General features: G+C 46.9%; 1 protein-coding gene across 3 annotated transcripts in view; it reads left to right on the top strand.

The window, feature by feature from the left end:
* NFATC2 (nuclear factor of activated T cells 2) overlaps window positions 1-17,977 on the top strand; it is a 102,424-nt gene that overhangs the window by 44,467 nt on the left and 39,980 nt on the right. For all 3 annotated transcript variants that reach the window (XM_064465234.1, XM_064465235.1, XM_064465233.1), the window contains one exon: window positions 4,936-5,076. In XM_064465234.1, coding sequence (XP_064321304.1) covers window positions 4,936-5,076 — 141 coding nt within the window. The remainder of the gene's footprint in view (window positions 1-4,935; window positions 5,077-17,977) is intronic.

Genomic DNA, 17,977 nt, shown 5'->3' with positions numbered 1-17,977 from the left:
TTTGGGCACAGGAGCTCTGCTCCTATCGATCTCACCTCAGGCAGGCAGCTCGTGGTAAACACACACAGTGTGACAGAAGGAATGAGATATTGACTTTGGCTCATTAAGGTTTGCACTGAGGTGGAAGAATTAGTCCCACAACAAATTATGCCTCTGCTATTGCTTCTAGGGTTCGGGATTTTTTTTTTAGCATCAGACACCCAGCTCTATCTGCTCTTCTCAAATCCAGCAGATATCAGTGGCTGGAGCCAAGAGCCTTTGGGGGTTTGGAAAGGCATGTCAGGAGTTGTGAGTCACGGCTTGAAGGCTTCCAGCGAGCCAGGGTGAGCTGGGGCTGCCCCGGGCAGGGTAAGGACAGGGGGTCCAAAGAGGGACCTGGACATTTGGCCTGGGGAGACTGCTGCACTGGGGGTGCAGGCCATCACCCCACCTCTTTTAAGGAGCCACGCTTTTGGTTTACTTGGATTGTGATGACAGTTAGAGGTAATCAGAGATGCCGCTAGCTGCAGGTGAGCCTCGCTGCTGCTCCTTGTGATGGGCCAGGGTTAAGATCTCTCCTGAACTGGTAACGGGGCGAACAGGTAAACCTAAGCTCTGGATCCAGTGTTGCAGGTGGCAGAAAGACGGCGCGGAGCAGATTTCCCGCTAGCAGCTACTCGTTGCCCTCTGTTTATGCAGGCGTTTGCGTGGAGGCCTCCAGCCGCTCTGCGGAAGGCGGCACGGAGATAGCGCGCACGTACGCGCAGGCTGTGGGCTCTCTTTGCTCTGGAAGCGATGGCCAGACCCGTGCTGCTCTGCGCAGAGCTCGCAGCCCTGTTCCTCATGAGAGGCAGATCACGGTAGTGTTTTTGCTTTGCTACATCACCCGATCCAGCCCTCGCTCTTCTTGCACGTGCAGGCGGAGAGATTGCCGAGACGGTTCCTCTCCAGGGGCTGCTAAGAGACATTTAGCTTCAGTTAAGACTCCTCATAAAACGAGTCAGCTTTTGGGCAAGACAAGGCAGCGCTTGGAAGCTGTCCAAGCCAGTGGAAGGAAAAGCGATGCTCAGGCAGGGCTAGAACTGCTCGTCCCGGGAGATATGTGTTGGAGGAGCGCTGGTGGGGAGAGCCGGGCGGCGCCGAGCGAAAGGGGCTCTCAGGTGGAGCTGGGATCACCTAAGGAGCATGTTAGGGAATACAGCTGAGGTTGTTGCTTGGAACCTGCTAGCAGCAATGGGCAGCACTCCCCTGGGCGAGATTTGGAGCTGCAACAGGTAATCCAGGTAATCGGTTGTCTCAAAATATCCCTTTTTTTTTTTCCCCTGGAAACCAAGTAGCCTCTCTGCTGCAAAAGGAACAGTTATGGGTGCTGTGGGCAGGTGGGGAAGCAAGAAACACCTTCGCCCTGCCTTGGCACACTTCCTTTCGGTCAGCCTCCAGGCTTGTGCATCCCCTGCGAAGCGCTCAGCCTGCCGGCCCAGAGGTTTAGGCCGTCTTAACCTTTCCTCCACCTGCTGGCACGGGGAAGGGGGTGAAGGCTCAGCCCCCGACGAGCGCCCCGTGCCCCTGCAGTGGGTGCATGTGAGCCTGGGTGGGCTGCGGGCGGCGCGGGCAGGGGAGGCGGCGGGGGACTGGGGCTCGCTGGAGGTGGCGCAGCGCTCCGAGACAGCAGCTCCCTTTCTCTCGCGCGCTGCTGCGTGCATTGTATTTCTTGGCACCGTGCGTCCATGACATCTTGATTTGCAGACAGTCAAATAAAATAGAAAAATAATGTCCCCTGTTAATAGGTCGACACACTGCTTCAGGCCAAGTGTGAGTATTTCTATAGCATTTGCTTTGCTGCCTTGTGTCAGTAACTGTTGCTATTGAAAGTAAACACCCCAACTGGTTAAATCAACAGCGTTTTGTTTATTCAAAGCTCATAAACTCCAGTAGCTGTAGGTCACTTTATGAAGTGCCAACCCCTGGGGGAAGAGAAGGAATAGTGTGAAATTATTGCATGCAGTCTACCCATCGTGAGCCTTAGAGGAAGGGGATTTATTGGCAATTAATATTTCTTGCAGAGGAAAAAAAAGTAATCCTATTGAGGCAGCTCCACACTGAACCTTGAGCCTCCATACTGGTGGAAATGGGGAATGGGGTGGAACTTTCTTATAGGCCTGGGTAAGAAAAAAAAGATAGATCTTGGAAAATGAGAAGCGTGGGTTTCTTTTTTTTTAGAAAAGGGTTTGCAAACCACCTAGTGGGAGGACAGGCATGCAGGCAAAACGGGGCAGAGGGCAGCCAGTGCTCAGCAGGTACCCGTATTCCTCCACCTTTCCCTTTAGCATCCTATCTGTATTGAGAAACTCAGCTGAAACACTTCCAAACGGTGTTATTCTGCAGCATGTATGAAGCACACACGGGTGTTGGTCACCTACAGGGGGTGACTGAGTCTGGGTCAGGGCGAAAGCAGTGTTGGAGATGCCCGTAGCCTGCCCGTGCTGTCGGCGTGCCTGAACATAGCTGTGCATCAGCCTGGCTGCTGCTGGCCCTGGCAGCACGGAGCTGCGTCGGGGTACCTGCACGAACCCCCAGCCCATCGCGGGCTTCCAGGCAGCGCTGCTGCGGCCGCCCCAGCTCGGCTCCGGGCGGCGGGCAGGTTTTTGGCATTTCCCGAGAGCCAGGGTGCACGTTCCCGGTGAACCGGCCGTCCTCCCCGGCTCCCTGGTAGGTCACAGCGTACACAAACACTGCGCTCTATGGAAGTTGGACAGAGGCTTGGTCTTCAGCAGTGATTTCCAGCTTGCTGAGATCCAAATGTAATTAAGATGAGTCAGACGGTTATTTCCAGGCTAAAATTTGTCCTTCCTCGTCCTGAAAAAGCCTTGAGAACCACTGATCTGGGGGATGTCAGGTACAAAGCTCTCTATTAACACACTGAAGTCTGAAGGAGATGTAGGTTAATCTGGAATTTTGATGATTTGGGATGCTTTTGGAGTGAAATTTGGGGATTGAATAGGAAAAAGCAGTGTCCAGGGCAAAGCTTGAACACATTTTCTCTTGACTATTGTAGACGTGTTTTTGATGATTGCTTTTTACTCTTAAACCTTTGAGGTTACAAATCTGTCTTTGTGATAAATCCAATTATGAACTCATCAAAAAGTCAAGTATTTAGGGAAAGGACTTAATCATACAGCCATGTGAAAGAAATTAGCAGCTTCTGTGAAAATAATCTGAATATATATTCTTAACTGGCAGTATCTTAGCCCAGCTGTTGTTATATATTTGAAGGGAACAATGAGTCATAAGGTTGTTTTAAATAGACTTTAAAAAATGCCTCTCAAATGGCACAAGAAAGTTATAAATATTGAATTATCTGTATTTTAAGAGCAAAAACTCTGTCGTTACTGGCCAAAAGGGTTCAGCTGAGCATGTCCTTGCTAAAGAATTTGCTCCCCTCTTCTGCAGACACCTGGCTGAAAGGTTTAATGCTTGTGTCTTCCCACCAAATAGCGTTTTCTTCATGCGGTGAGAGAATCTGTACAGCTCTCACCACGGCCAGGAGCGGTTGGGTTTTGGGCTTTCCGAAGGTTGCGCAGCAGCAAAAGGTGCCGGGTCCAGGTCGCAGAAAGCGCAGCCGTGGCTGTGCGCGTGTGCAGGACCCGCGCTGAACGTATAGGATAACGCTTCCGTGCTTTTGGCTCGGCAGCCAGCGGTGTTCAGCGAAGGGAAGGCACAAGTGCTCAGGGTCTATTGGGATCAGGCTCTTTGTCAGAGAAAATTAAAATCCAGCCAAGGCAGATGTTAAATAGATGAGCGGCATCCTCTAGAGGCCTTTCCAGTTGGGGTGGATGAATCTGGAGGAGTTTGAGTGCAGGTCATGAACTCGCAGTTCACCAGACCCAAACTGCTGCCCACCTGGTCTGGTCACAGGGAAGCTCATGATATTTTCCAGCTGTCTGTGTTGTAGGGAACAACAATTCTCGCATCTTCGCTTTCTTCGGCTCTTGCCGCTTGTTAGCAGGCAGTTGGAATGGGCTCGCAGGAACGGTGACCAGGATTCTCCAAAGCTTTTCTGACCGTGCAGATGGCTGTTTTAATGGGAGGAGAGGAAAATAGGTGGAGAGACGGTGCTATCCTGGTTTTATGGCTGGGGAAGGAGAGAATAACTTGCTGAAGTCACGCTGCAGGTTTGGCCAAGAACAGTAAAGACCTTAGAAATCCTTGATCACCTCCATGCCCATCTGGATTCCACTCTACCTTTTTTTTCCTGGCCTTTTATAATCAAAGTCAGTCTGCATCACAGGACCCCGCTCCGCGGGCATTCAGGCCCCTGCAAAACACGCCTGCAGAAAGCCCAGGCGGCGGCAGAGTCCCGGTGTGACCCCTCCTGCGCGCCGGCGCGAGCGCGGCTTCGTGCTTGCCCCTCTTGTTGTGTGCACGAGGCTCGGCGCCCGCAGGCGGGGACGGTGCTTTGCTGCCTTGCGGGCTGCTCCGGGCCCAACGCAGTGCCTGCTCAGCAGGAGGTGGGGGGCATTTTGTAGAAAAGGGTTTGGTTCTTTTTTTATTTTATTTTTCTGAAGGAATTCAGTGTTATTCAGTGGAATCCTCTCTGCAGGTGGAATTTTTGGGCTCCGGGGCTGCAGTGTGCCTGCACTTGAAAATTTGGCCATTTAGTTGGAAACAGAGATGGGCAAGTTCCAGCTCATTCATCCAAGCTGTCCTTTCTCAAGGACAAGGAGTAAGGCCAGCACAGCTGAAACGCTGCAGCCAGCTCCTGAACGTTTCCAAATAAAATGCCTTGAGTAAGTTTATTTTTCCCTCTCAAACCTAAATTTAGCACCCTGGAGAAGCTGCTTTGGCAGTCCACAGATGGTAACGATGACAAGATCGATCTGTGGATAGTTCTGGGAAGATTTGGAAAGTCATGGTAAAACAGAGTTGGTTTCATTCATGTCTGCAATTTGTCCACAGCCCAAAGGTCTGCTCACGAACTTCCAATGGTTGAAAGACAAGATATTGATAGCTGCCTCGTTTATGGAGGACAACAGATGATCCTGACCGGACAGAATTTCACAGCAGAGTCCAAGGTGGTGTTCACAGAGAAAACGTCAGGTAAGGCAGGTTTTCTTGTAACTGGCCCTAACGGGATAAGGCAAATCTGTAGTGCTGTCTCATGGTCTCATCCTAAGATTTGTGCTTATGAGTAACCCTGCTCAAGTGAGTAATCCCATTCATGTGCATGTAAGTAAAACCAAGTCGCTTGACTTAACCATGTGAGTAAAATTTGATTTGGGAGCAAATATTTGCATTATTGGCCTTTCAGGCACTGTTGATGAGTAAATCAAAGCTGTGTCGTGGGGAAAGTCAACAAGGATACAGACACTGGGAATCAGCAGGAAAAGAATGTGTTATCAAGGAAATGGGATGACTGTTACGTCTTCCTCTGTGCTCTTTTAATCTCATGTTTAGGGAATGCTACTGCAGAAATCATAACTGAAATGAACATTTTTTTATTGATGTGAACTACAGGCAAAGGTTGCCTTTTCTTCCCTTTAGAAGTCTGTGGGGGAAAAACGTGCACAATGTGTATTTTTATACAAAGTAAATTATTTTTATACACATACTGAGAAACAAGAATGCCCCACTTCATCTTCCATATTTTTCCAGATATTTTTATACAGGCTCAGACTGTGGCAAGCAAATAAAATTCAGTTCAAAGAGAAAAGCCCCGTTTCCGCCCAATGCTACTTATATTTTTTTTCCCCCAGTAGTTCTGCTTCTTTTAAAACACATTCTGCCAAAGTTTTCAGATAATCTTGCTAGCTCTTGAGCAACCATGAAGGAGGAAGGAGTGGCAGGTTGTAGGTTCTCTCTTTTTTCAACTTGTCTGCTTATTTGCTCGGCTTGCTGCACAGAGCCAGTACAAGGTGGTTCCAAACCCTGACTGGTGCGGGGTGAATATAGATAGTAGGAATAAAGAATGGTTACTGGGAGTTATTTAGCTGCCTGGCATCACCTTTACTGCCTTTGCTGAGCTCTCTCTATTGTGTTTTCCTAACGGCACGCTATAATAAACATCACTTGCTTTCTAACTCAGAGAATACCTGACCCCAGAAAAATAGGCTCTAGCATGATCTAATGGTTAAGGTGGGCAGCAGAAACCCAGGTTTTCTTGTTCACAGGAGGAAATGCAAACAAATGCATTCTGCTGTAGTTAGTTACCTGTTTTTTCAGAGCTGAATTGTTTGTTTTCTAATATCATACACACGCAGACATTTCATCTCACCTCACTAAGTAGTATGTGTATTTTATTGGATTTTTTAAGGCTTTTGCAAATGGACATTTGTTTCTCTGTAAATGGTCTGGACTTGTTTAATTTACCCTTCATTAGGCTTGATTTTTATGTTCTAAATAATGTGCTCTGCAAGGATAACAACAATGTCCAGTGGTCAGAAAAGCACTTTGCAAATATGAAGGGCCAGACTCTGCCATCCTTCACTCCTATTGATTTCAGCGAGACAAAGGACGCTGCAGTATAAAAAAGCAGCAGCCTGGTTTATGTAAACCTTGTGTTCCCTTTGTGCTGTTAAGAAAACACGTTGCTCCTAAGTTTTCTGCTGGTAAGCTAAGGTAGAGGCAGCTTAAGCGATATATCCCTTGCAAGGGATTTAAGAAATTGCATCGCCCAAGTGAAGAGCATGATTTAGGGGGTGATGCCTTTGGCAAAAAGTAAGAATTGTGCCAAAAAATTAATGTATGTGGGCATCAGGTGGTGATGGGGGGGGAAGCATGCGGTGGGTCCCAGTTTCTCCCCACATTACCAGCAAGCCGTGCTATTTTACACCAAGAGTGAAAGGCTCTGGGCCTCTGAACTGTGAAGGTTCAGATGAGTCGGTGCAGTCAGAGCGATTTTCTTGGCACCCTGTATTTCCTTTTAAGCCCATGTATTAATTCCTTCCCACTGTGCTGCCACTGTTCCGTCGATGTCAGCGAATCGTGAAGGTGCATGGGAACATGCTTGGCAGCCTGCGACGGTACCTGTCCCAAGAATGTTTTGCAGTAACTAAAGGAGATGATAGACTAAAAGGAGGTAGCCCTTAATGCCATTTCGAGGAAACATCCAAAACGCCCTGCCCCTATTTCCATACAAGAGCGGAGAAGGCTCTGACTGGAATAGATGTTAGAAAGTAAAAAGAACAGCAGCATTTTCCACACTAAATCTAAAGCTTTTCTTCACTGCTGGGGAAACTGCTTCTCTTTTTTTTCTTCTTTTTTTACCTCCTGGTAGCGGAGAGGCATGACTTATCCCAGCGGCAGTGCCCAGTCTGGAGCAGGGATTTGCATGCTGGTGTTCCATATCCTGCCTCCCCCGCCGCCCCTCAGCTCTGCAGGCAGTCTCCGTCTGCTGGACTTTGAATAAATGATTGGCAGAGAGGGAATTCAGAGGATGGGAGGCCCGGAGTCGAGTCTTTGGTCTGAATCAGAAGTCTGTGTAGTTTGCAGTGGTTTAGCTGGAGGACTCTGCTCTGTGTAGCCATGCACTGTTTTATAATGCTGCGATACCTCTCGCAGTTATGCCCTGAAGAGCTTTTAAGGTGAAGATTGCTTTCTTTAATAGACATATCTTAAGCTGAGGAAGGTTAAGATGCTGAGCTGGATATGCAAATCATGCAGGGGCCGATCTGACTCTGGCTGACTGCAGCAGATTGAGAATTAAGCCTTTGTGCTTGGGTTGTCAGAGGTTAATGAGTGTCCCAGCCTGCCTGAAAATCAGGATCTTAATGCACCTGTGACTTTCAGCTTCCCTCATTATAATTGTCAATTGTCATATAGACAATTTTAATTATCGTTACCACGTCCACACTTAGTTGTCTCTGCACTAGGCTGCATGAGCACACAACGAAGCAGCCTGGTGCTGCAGCCCAATTTATCAATTAGAAATGCCACCGGGTGGAAGGTGGAGGTGGGTCCTGCGCTCGCCTCGGGGAGCTCTCTCGCTCTAAGATCTGATTTGCACAGCATCTCGCAAAAAGCGCTGATAAGCTGCTCGGAAGCAAAGAAAGCCACAATAAACATTCCAGTGGGCGGATGGTGCATATTGGTGTGACCCTGTCATTGGTGTGCCCCCCTCCAGAGCGCGATGCTGCGCCGGGGCAGCCTGTGAAAGGATCGCAGCTTTGTGAAGGCAGAAAGATGCACCAGCTCGCAGGGAAAACGCAGTTTTCTTTGAGTTTCATTTTAACAGCTCGCAAGCCTTGCCTGTGCTAGCAAGTGGTATTCGATTTCCCACTTTTGCTGCCAGTTTTGGCTCTGCTAGTAACGACACGGGTGAGAGCAGCAGTGTAAATAAGCATCTAATAGCTTTCAGCATGTCATACTCCGTAGAGCTTCTTGACTTGGCTCGTTTGTCCAGTGTGGGTTTGTTTGTCCAGTGTCTAGGATGAGAGTCGCAAGACTCTTCTTTTTTTCCCAAAAAATGCCTTTGTGCACGTATCTCCGCGTGGTGAGACTTCTTCCTCTTAATTGCTTCATAAGCTCCAAAATCCGGGAGTACCCTGCAGCGGGTGCCGAGCAGGAGGCAGTCGGCATGCCTTCCAACGCTGAGGAAGCTGCTCTCGGGGCTCACGATTGTAAATGAGTTTTTATTCCTCAGGTGGACACCCAAAACCTGTTTCAGTTTCCTCTGGATCTTGTAGGCAATTCTTCACTCACTACTAGCAACGCAGAGAAATGTAAAACTGTTCATATTTGTGACTGAAATACAACATGCTTCTAAGCACAGTAATGAACAGTTTTTACTCCTCTGATACACAGCACTACAGATACGTTTATTTCCCCCTAGAAATACCTGGAAAATAAAGAATATTCCCCAAATTATGCTGGGATGTCGTTATGAAAACAACTGCTTTGTTGTATTACGCAAACTAGAAGCTATTGCGATGAGCTCGCCAACGAGAAGTCTGCAAAAGTCTCTCATTTTAGGCCTGCGACAGGAAATGGCAGCAGGAAGCGAAGCGAAGGGGCTGGAGCTCGGTGCTCTGTGCGCGAGCAGGGGGCGAAAGTACTTGCGTTGAAATGCTGATGCATAAATAGCATTCACTTTCTTAATTATAAGGTCTACCACCACGCAAGCATTATAGTTTTGAGTTCTTTTTAAGTTATCTCTGCCCGATGAAGGATTAATCTGAGGCTGCTGTAAGCCAGGGGAGCTCATGAGTTCGGCAGAGTCAGTCCAGCACACCAAAGCAGAGTCTGGCTGAAGGAGTTTTAAGATCTGAACTTAGAGACACGTAACTGAGCCCAGCTAAATGAAGGTTGGTCAGGGGAAGCAACTAGATCGGATTGTACAGATAGCAATTTTTGAAGTGCACGTATTCTTTTAATTTTGATTTGGAAGGGAGAGCTTGAAAAGCAGTCTTATGGCTATCAAGGGTTTGGAATATGCTAAAGGTCAAGGGAGTTAGAGTTTGGTTGGGGCCCAGATCTTACAATGCAGTTAAAAAAAGAAAAGGTTTGGAATTCCCCCTTTTATTTGTTTTAATTGTCACGTAACAATTTGCAGGTCAGATGCTGTTGGGTGCATTGTGTTTACTCCCATCTGTGTACTGGTTACTGCTGCTCTGCTGTGAGCGATAGAGGAGTTTCGTGTTTCTCTGGGAGAAAAGTGCAAATGGACTGTGCTTTCCCCTGCCAAACTCTTATGGTGGCCACATGGACATCGTGAGTCATCGCTAGGACAATGTGGGTGGTGGAGGAACAACCCAAACAGAGAGCATACATCTCTGGAGTAGATCCACCGCAAATCCCTCAATTCGGCCGCGCACTGTGCAGGGGGGCGGTGGTGCTCTCTGTGCCCTTTGAACTGCTGCAGCTGTCAAGGCCTCTGAAACAGGGACACTCAAAGTCCCTTTGACAAAAATTAATTCTTCCAGCTCTAGATTCAAGCAATGGAGTTCTCGTTTCTTTTCCCTTGAGCTCCTGCACGTCTCTCACCTCGGTGACATTTTTGTGACCGTGGTTTCTTAAGATGCTACTAGCTAGAGCGGGTGAGCTGGAGCATGCTCGAATGCCTGCTGGTTTCAGGAGAGCTCGCCACGGGGCAGGGGCAGGGCCAGCGTGTTCGCTGTGTCGGTGGCGAGTCGTGGCTTTTGTCTGCGGGGTGCCCCAGATGCTCTGCCTGAACGGAGGCGCTTGCCTCTGTACCCCAGAAACGAACCGCGGGGCCCCCGCTAGCGCCCAGCTTACCAAGACCCATGAGCCCCTCTTCTTCCCTCCCTCTCGTTCCACCTCATACCTGCTCTGGCCCCATCCTGTACCCCCCCGGTGGCATACCTGGCGCCTTCACTAAAATATCTGAAATAGGATTCACAGGGTTTCTTGCTTGAGGAACGGCAGCAGCGTTCGCGCCTTCGTGCGCAACAGGAGCAGCGTCGTGCTTCTTGAGGTGTGCGCCGGGCCTCCAACCTGGGCCCGCCCTCTCGGAGCCTGGCGGCCCTCTTCTTCTTGGGTATATATCTGTGTTGCTCTCCTGTCGGGGATCGCTGCAGGAGATGGGCTCTCGTTGCACATCCAGTGCCTGTTTTATGCCTATATATTCATTTACGTCCCTTGCAGTGGCTCGCCTACCTCTGGAATAACAATAATGATAATAACTATTCTGATGATAGCTTCACTACTTCACAGTGTCTCTCGACTTCCAGCACTTTTGTACGTCTCTCATTGCAGACACGTGCTTTATTTTAACTCTGGGCAAGTAAGGTAGTTTCTTCAAAACATATTACTTTCACTTTTAGAAGCAAACCAGCAGGCTTCATAGGGATTTTGCTCTCAAACTTGCACTTTTCTGTATTCCTGCTGCATCACAAGCTAGCAAATAAGCACAGCGGCGCTTTCTGCTTTTGGGATTTCTACTTTCTAAAAAAGTCCTGTTTATAAAGCACAATAAGTTGGACCCAGTGATACTATCAATCTTCCTGTACCTCTCCCTGCAAAAGTTAAAAGGAAATCACAGCTCACTAGAAGGGTTTTATGTTCACAACTCATAGCTGGGGAGAGCGAAGATTTGTTAAAGATATATTTAGATATAGTCAAATTGCACAACAGATGTTAAAAATACAAAAAATTTTAAGAATTAATAGTTTCTTACATCACTCCCTTCTGGTCTGCAGCTGCAGCAAGAGCTCCATACTTCTGGGTGTTTGGGCATGGCATTTGCTTCTGAAAAGCAGCCAGAGAGTTCAGTGAAACGGGGTAAATCCTTTGTTAAAGGGGTGTGGGAGTCCGCAGCAATCAGTTCTGGAGCAGTGAACAGCTATACGCTGCCAGGCCACAACGGGAGGAGTGGGGCAGCCTTGACAACAAGGGGTTAAAAGGGGCGATACTTTACTTTGAGCCGAAGCTCCCGGGGAGGCTGCGCCCCAGTGAGTGTTGCCCCAGACCCATGGATCCCGAAGCACGTTCTGGCTGACGTTATCGTAAGTAAAGCCACTATCACAAGTGCTCTTCTCTGCGGTAGATGCCTTTTACAGCCCATACGTGCTGTAGTTGTTGAAGGTGATATATATCTGCTCAAAATCACCCAAATGGCTTGAAACATGAAGCAGCCTCTGGCCAGGACAATTCACTACAGAAAACGGTGATGGTATGACATTATGGCGTGTATAATGTGAACAGAAGAGGAACCAGGGCTGAGGATCACGGTCCTTTGTGGGAGACGTGAAAGGAAATTATAAGACTGTCTACAGCAGTGTTCCCCTTTTCTGTTGTGTCAAGTCTGAAATTTCTCACTGCACCCCAAACAGGGAACTAAATGCCTGTTAGGAGCCTGACAATTTCATGAATGATCAAAATGCAAAAAATAGCAAACTATTTGCAACAATTATCTCTTTGAACTTAATGATGCAAAATTAATGATGCAATTTTCTCAGGCAAATTAAAGACTAAAAAGACATAAAAAAATTTTTTTAAAACTTCCATTTCTTTCCCAGATCCATGCAAAAGGGATGTTTGCTATCTGACCCCAGTAAACAACTTTAAATATTTAAATGCAAGCTCCAAGCTCCAGTTGTCTCACTGAATTTCTAAATTAATGAACTGAAATGGAGGGTTTAAGTCATGGAGAGTTGAGAGGGACGGGACATATCTTAGAAGTAGGATCGTAACTCAGTCACAGACGCCACCCACTACTGAACATCCATCACAACGTAGGTTTTTAAGGCATCTTAACCTGAGACAAAAGCCCAGCGTCTGGGGAAGAGAACCCAAACTGTCATTTGGTTTTTTCAATGGTAAAGGCCAAGGAAAAAAGCACAAATATCTGGGAATAGTTACAGAGCTGGCAAAACGGAGAGTGGTACTGTAATCTTAAATGATTCAATTTGTTTGCAACATGTGAGGTTCTACGGAGGGTATATGAAATAAATTTGCTGTCTTGTTATTTTCTTGATAGCTTAGAAAGAGCACTTTCTCTGCTCCAGGCAGTCTGTGGCTGGAGGCCAGCATTTAAAGCTGGATGCCTATCTTAACTCTGAACCTGCAGAGAGCGATGGGATGAACCAGGGCAATAAATTACAGATGTCTCTGTCAGGAGGCCCACCTGATTCTTGCATTAGCTACAGGTGATCACCTGCCCGGTTAACCTGCCCTCCTCACGCCTTGCCGTGCACCGAAGTGAGGCGGCAGCAGAGTGGAGCACAGGGCCTCCTTGGTAGTTCTCTCCGCAAAAAGCTGTCAGAACTAGGGACGATCGGGGAGGTTTTGTTCCCTTTGAGTGTCTGTTTTGTTTGTTCTTTCTAAGCAAAAGAGGAAGGAAGGTGTCTTGGCAAATCCCACCACTTGCAAACACAGAGGAGTAACAAGTATTAAACAGGAGGATTAGAGTTTGCCCTTTTTTTGCTCTGCAAATTAGGAAGTTTCAGGGTAAAAGGGACACATTCTGCTTTTCCTTGCTGTTAGAGCTGCTGAAAGCCCAGCAAACCTTTCTGCCCATAGGTTTACTCCCTGGCTGAAATGTGCTGCCTGCCGCAGGTGTTCTTGTAATCCCACGGGGCAATTGTCAGACATGAAACTGGGGATCCCAGAAAAACACTGCAAAACAGGAAAAAATCTAAGGATCACACACACAAAAAAATGCAAAAGAGTGTGGCTGCAGAAATGGAGTTGCCATAGCTGTTAGAGACTCAGCGAGACAGGGTGGAATCCAGTGTTTTGGAAGGTTTCCCCGTATGACACAAGATTTTGGAATTTTACAGCTGGTAAATCCTTATTAGCACAGGCAGCCACTACTGGCCTGGATCCCCTGGCTCACTGTTTACTATGGGGGCGCTCAGTGGAAGTGTGCCTGGTCCTGATTATTCAGCTTTGAATCTTAATTGTTTAAAGAGAATATTAAAAAATAATAATAATTCTTGGGATAAACAAAAGGCAAAGAGACAAGCTGCCATCACCTGTTGACAGAAAATGGATCATGTAGAGAGCTGGCATGGGGAGTGGAATTCCCTATTCTCCCACTTAGTCATCGCATCCTGGTGTGACTCATTTTATTACATGGAGGTTCCCAGTGGTTTTATTTTGAGAGGAGCTTTTGTTTAATAATTTATACACACACACACACAAACACAAGTATAATCTTAAAAAAACAACAGATCTATTTTGATGAATTGGCACAAGGAATCATTTGGAAGAGCTCTGGAATGACAGACTGCCCCTGCTGCTTCGCTACTTAACTACTGTATTTATGTTTTATTTTACCATGAATCAAATTCCTCAACAATAGATGGGGAGAAATCTCCTCTAGACTTGTTCTCACTGTGCAAAATGTCAGATTTGGGGCTGGGCTGGATGGCGGATGACTAATCCATTGGCCTTTTACCTCCCAGACCTTGACTTGTATCTTTGGCCTTGGTGACTCAAACTTATGTCCTCAGTGAAATGAAGGCACTGGGCTCAGCTCTTCATAAACAGAGCTTCGTTAACTGCAGTGGGCAGTCTTGCTTCAGAAAGAAAAAGAAATCCATGGAAATCAGGCTCAGTGAAAAAGCCAATAGCTCTACTTTTGTGAGTTGTAAATTCATTCACTCTGTGCTCTGAACTGTGAAAACTATTCTGAAGTAAAAGCTTAGAAGGAGATGAGTGGTTAGGACCAGATGCTGAGCAGCCTTGCACTGACATGAAACAGGATAAATTCCCAGCTGAAATCAGAATTCGTCCCCCCAAAAAGCAGCAGAAACTCTGTGTGAGTGTTCCTCTGCCCATGAGACTTCCACATCTCAGAAGTGGCGTCTGTTCTGCTGGAAAGCATTCGTTGTTCTTTATTTTGTTCTTGGGGTGGCTCTAAAAAATCTTGACTCTTTTCCAGACATGCCCATTATCTACTCATAAAAGCTGACAGAGATAATTGTGCTTTTTTGGAAGACCTTCCAAGAAACACCCTGAGTAGGGACAATTCATTGCCAGCCCAAAGGGAGCTCTGCAGAAATGCGTAGTTGGGGCAGCTGTCCCTCTAGCTACCACACTCATTTCTGTGGAGAACCAGCATGGTTTGCTGCCTGGGAAAAAGGTAACAGGTTGTTCATTAAATAATTTGTGTAATGCTTGACTGAGAAAAGCAATGAACATTTTCAAGCATAAAATCACACGCAGGCACAGAATCACATACAGAATCGGCACAATAGTATACTTAGTCTTCAGCTGGAGAGAACTGCAAAGAAAATTTCCTGAACCTCTCAGTCCATCAGTCATGCTTGTTCAAATAAAGCAGTAAGTTTATTTCTCTGCTAGTTACTGACCCCAGAGTCATGAGTAAGGGATCGTGAATAATGTGTAAAGGCTGTAACTGGTTCAGAAAACCTTTAATTGGCTAATTAAAAAAAGCCCTATAAGGGGCTGCAGAGAATCACCCAAAATGTTCCTAATGCAGACTGACGTTTTGATTTCCCCCAAAGTTTGAAGCAGGACTTTTGGTGTGATCACAGTTTGAGGTAGAGAGGGTAGAATTACTTTCTTCCAGCAACTCATTCATTCCTCCACAGAGTGCTGACACAATCAGATCTCTCATCAGGGTTTAATGCTAAGTCTCATAGCCCTGAAGCAGCACAAAAATCTCTATTTCCTGAACATTTCACTGACCTGTGGCGTTAAAGACTTGCCAACTAAGACAAACCATTAAATGAGCAGGGAACCACAACAGTGAAAATATTGCGTGAAGCAGCCGTGACTGGTAAGACCTCAGGGTCTAAATCCAAAAATATTTTATCATCTTTAGTGGAACTACTGCTCTTTTCAGAGATGCAGATTGAATTCCCCATTGGGGAGGTAGAATCAGAGGCACGCCACGCACATGGAGCTGGCACCAAGCTCCAGTGCGATCCACGCACGTACTGGGACATCCTTGGAGGGCTCTGGCTGGCACGTATCGCTGCATGTGCATTATCACGTGCGTTACAATACTTCAGCAAAAATGATGCTCTTTTGCAGTTTTCTTACTCTGCACTGTCAGTGCAGGTTTGATGACATGCAATGAACAGCTATCTGTACTTGGAGAATTTAGATTATCAGTCAAGCTGGGGCTTAATCTTCTCAGTTTGCAAGCAAGGAGGGGACCACCGCTAGCTACAGGCCTCCATCCAGACTCTGCCCCGTTGACCACGACCCTCTCAGCTCTGCCGTTCAGCCAGTTCTCAATCCACCCCACTGCCCACTCACCTCACCCACACCTCCTAAGCTTATCTATGAGGATGTGGTGGGAGACAGCGTCAGGAGCCTTGCTGAAGTAGAGGTAACACCACCCACTGCTCTCCCTTCACCTACCCAGCCAGTCGTGCCATCCCAGAAGGCTGTCAGGTTGGTCAGGTGTCATCTCCCCTTGGTGAATCCATGTTGGCTACTTCTGATAACCACCTTCTCCTCTGCCTGCCTGGAGATGACCTCCAGCATGAACTGCTCCATCACCTTTCCGGGGATGGAGGTGAGGCTGACTGGCCTAGAGTTTCCTGGTCCTCCTTCTTGTCCTTTTAAAGACTGGAGCGTCACTGGCTGCCCTCCAGTCCTCAGGCACCTCTCCTGTCCTCCATGACCTTTCAGAGATGATGGAGAGTGGCTTAGCGACAGCATCCGCCAGCTCCCTCAGCACTCGTGGGTGCATCCCATCGGGGCCCATGGGTTTGTGAGGATGTCCCATTGTCATAAAAGCAACGGCACCAGCCACGTAGCCAAGAGCCGATTTGCATCATTGGTCTGTTATTGGCTGCCCATTTTTCGCCAGCTGGTAAAATAATTCCTCCTAAAAAAATCCTCACGTATGCACATTCTAAAGAAGCTAAATGTGTTGACAGTTTGGTGCAATTTTTCTCTCTTCAAAATTTGCTCAAATTGTCCTACAGATGGGCCTTAGACTTCTCAGCTTACTCCTCCTGCTCTCCATTAACTCTGAGTATACATAATTAAAAGATTTATTTTCATTATGAGCAAAAAGGATAGGTGAAAGGTGGGAGAGAATGCAGTTGTATTTTTCATTTTATTCACAGCCTCCCTCATCCTTCTGCCAAAAGCTCACCATTAATGTGAGTATCCAGAGGGGTTAAAGGAAAAGCAAATATTGATTGTCTCGAACTAAAGTTTGTACATTCGCAACTATAAAAGTGAAGCAGCGAGGCAGATGGAGCCACATCGTGATATTTAAGCATAAAGGTCAGGGAGTGAGCTGCAGAGTGGTTATATTCAACAGTGCTTAAAGAACAGGGATTGCTGCTGCTGACAGATTTGTTAGAAACCTGTTTAGCTGCCACGAGTATGAATATATCCAAACAGAAGCATGTATCATCATTAGAATGATAACCCCAAATACATTTATTTCTTGTTTGGTTGGGCTTATTCTTGTTCTTACTCTTAATCCCCACAGACTTTGGACTCAGCCTAAACATCATTTGATTTTTATGGTTGGCTTCATTAGCTTTTAGAGGAGTTTCAGTGGCTTGGTTACTAAATCAAATCCACTGTGACTGTGGCTGCATATGCTTCACAGGCCCCTCGAATACGGCAGATGAATTGGAGGCCTGTTTCTCTGTTATTTTATGCATTTTGGACCAACAAATCCTTTTGATTTCTACCTTCTTTGTGAAGTTAGTGCTGTTGTATCTGCACAGACTGTTTGAATTTAGCAATACAGAAACAAAGATGAAAACATTCTGCCTGGAGGAAAACCAATGTCAAATATTCCCGTTTGGCTGTCCTTGTTGTCAGGATGTCTTCATATTGCATTGCTTCGACGGTTCCCCGTGTGTGTCTCTATCAGAGCTCTTATTTTATGACATATTTTGCTGTTTCCTTTTCCCTCCTCTTTTCTTCAGAGAACTATAAAAAGTTATCTTTTAGGATTTTTTTGGGGGGTGTGGAGAAGTTCCTTAACACGTACTATGATGGTTTCTTTTCACAAAAGATCACCTAGAAGAGGAATCCCCCCATTAAGTATTTACTGCCTCGTCATCAGACAATGCATTTAGTACTTGCTGGATTAAACCCCCAGTATTTGCTGGCTTTCCCCTTCTCTGAGATGTTTACTGTTTCAACCAGGGAAAAGTGTTAGCCGCATTAACGGGGGTATCGATTTAACCTGCAACAATCCAGAGCAGCGGCCAAAGTGGATGCTTATTGTTGAATAATGGAATATTTTCCATCCCTTTGCACAGCGGTCCTTTGGGATGTGAGGGCTAAAGAGCAAATTGGGCGAGAGCCTTGCTGGCTTTAATTACACAGCTTGCTTAGGCCCGCTCCGCTCTGGCAGCCCGTCACTAACCCTCGTGTTAGCGTAGAAAAGACAACTGACTCGCTGTGGAGGAACTTAAAGAAAAAACTCAGAATTATTTAGCATTTTCTCCTTGCACCAGTATGTCAGGGGGAGCCGGCCGGTCCTGAGGGAGGAAGGGGGTCGCTGTTGGCGATGGACTCAGGCTAAACCCTCCTGACCCTCCTGCGTGTTTAGGGGCCGAAACGTAGCGGAGGTGTGTGCGGTGTAGGG

Source organism: Phalacrocorax carbo, chromosome 14, assembly GCF_963921805.1.
Source record: "Phalacrocorax carbo chromosome 14, bPhaCar2.1, whole genome shotgun sequence".
Lineage (NCBI taxonomy): Eukaryota > Metazoa > Chordata > Aves > Suliformes > Phalacrocoracidae > Phalacrocorax > Phalacrocorax carbo.
The sequence above is the reverse complement of the archived record's forward strand: the minus strand, read 5'-3'. Positions and strand labels throughout refer to the sequence as shown.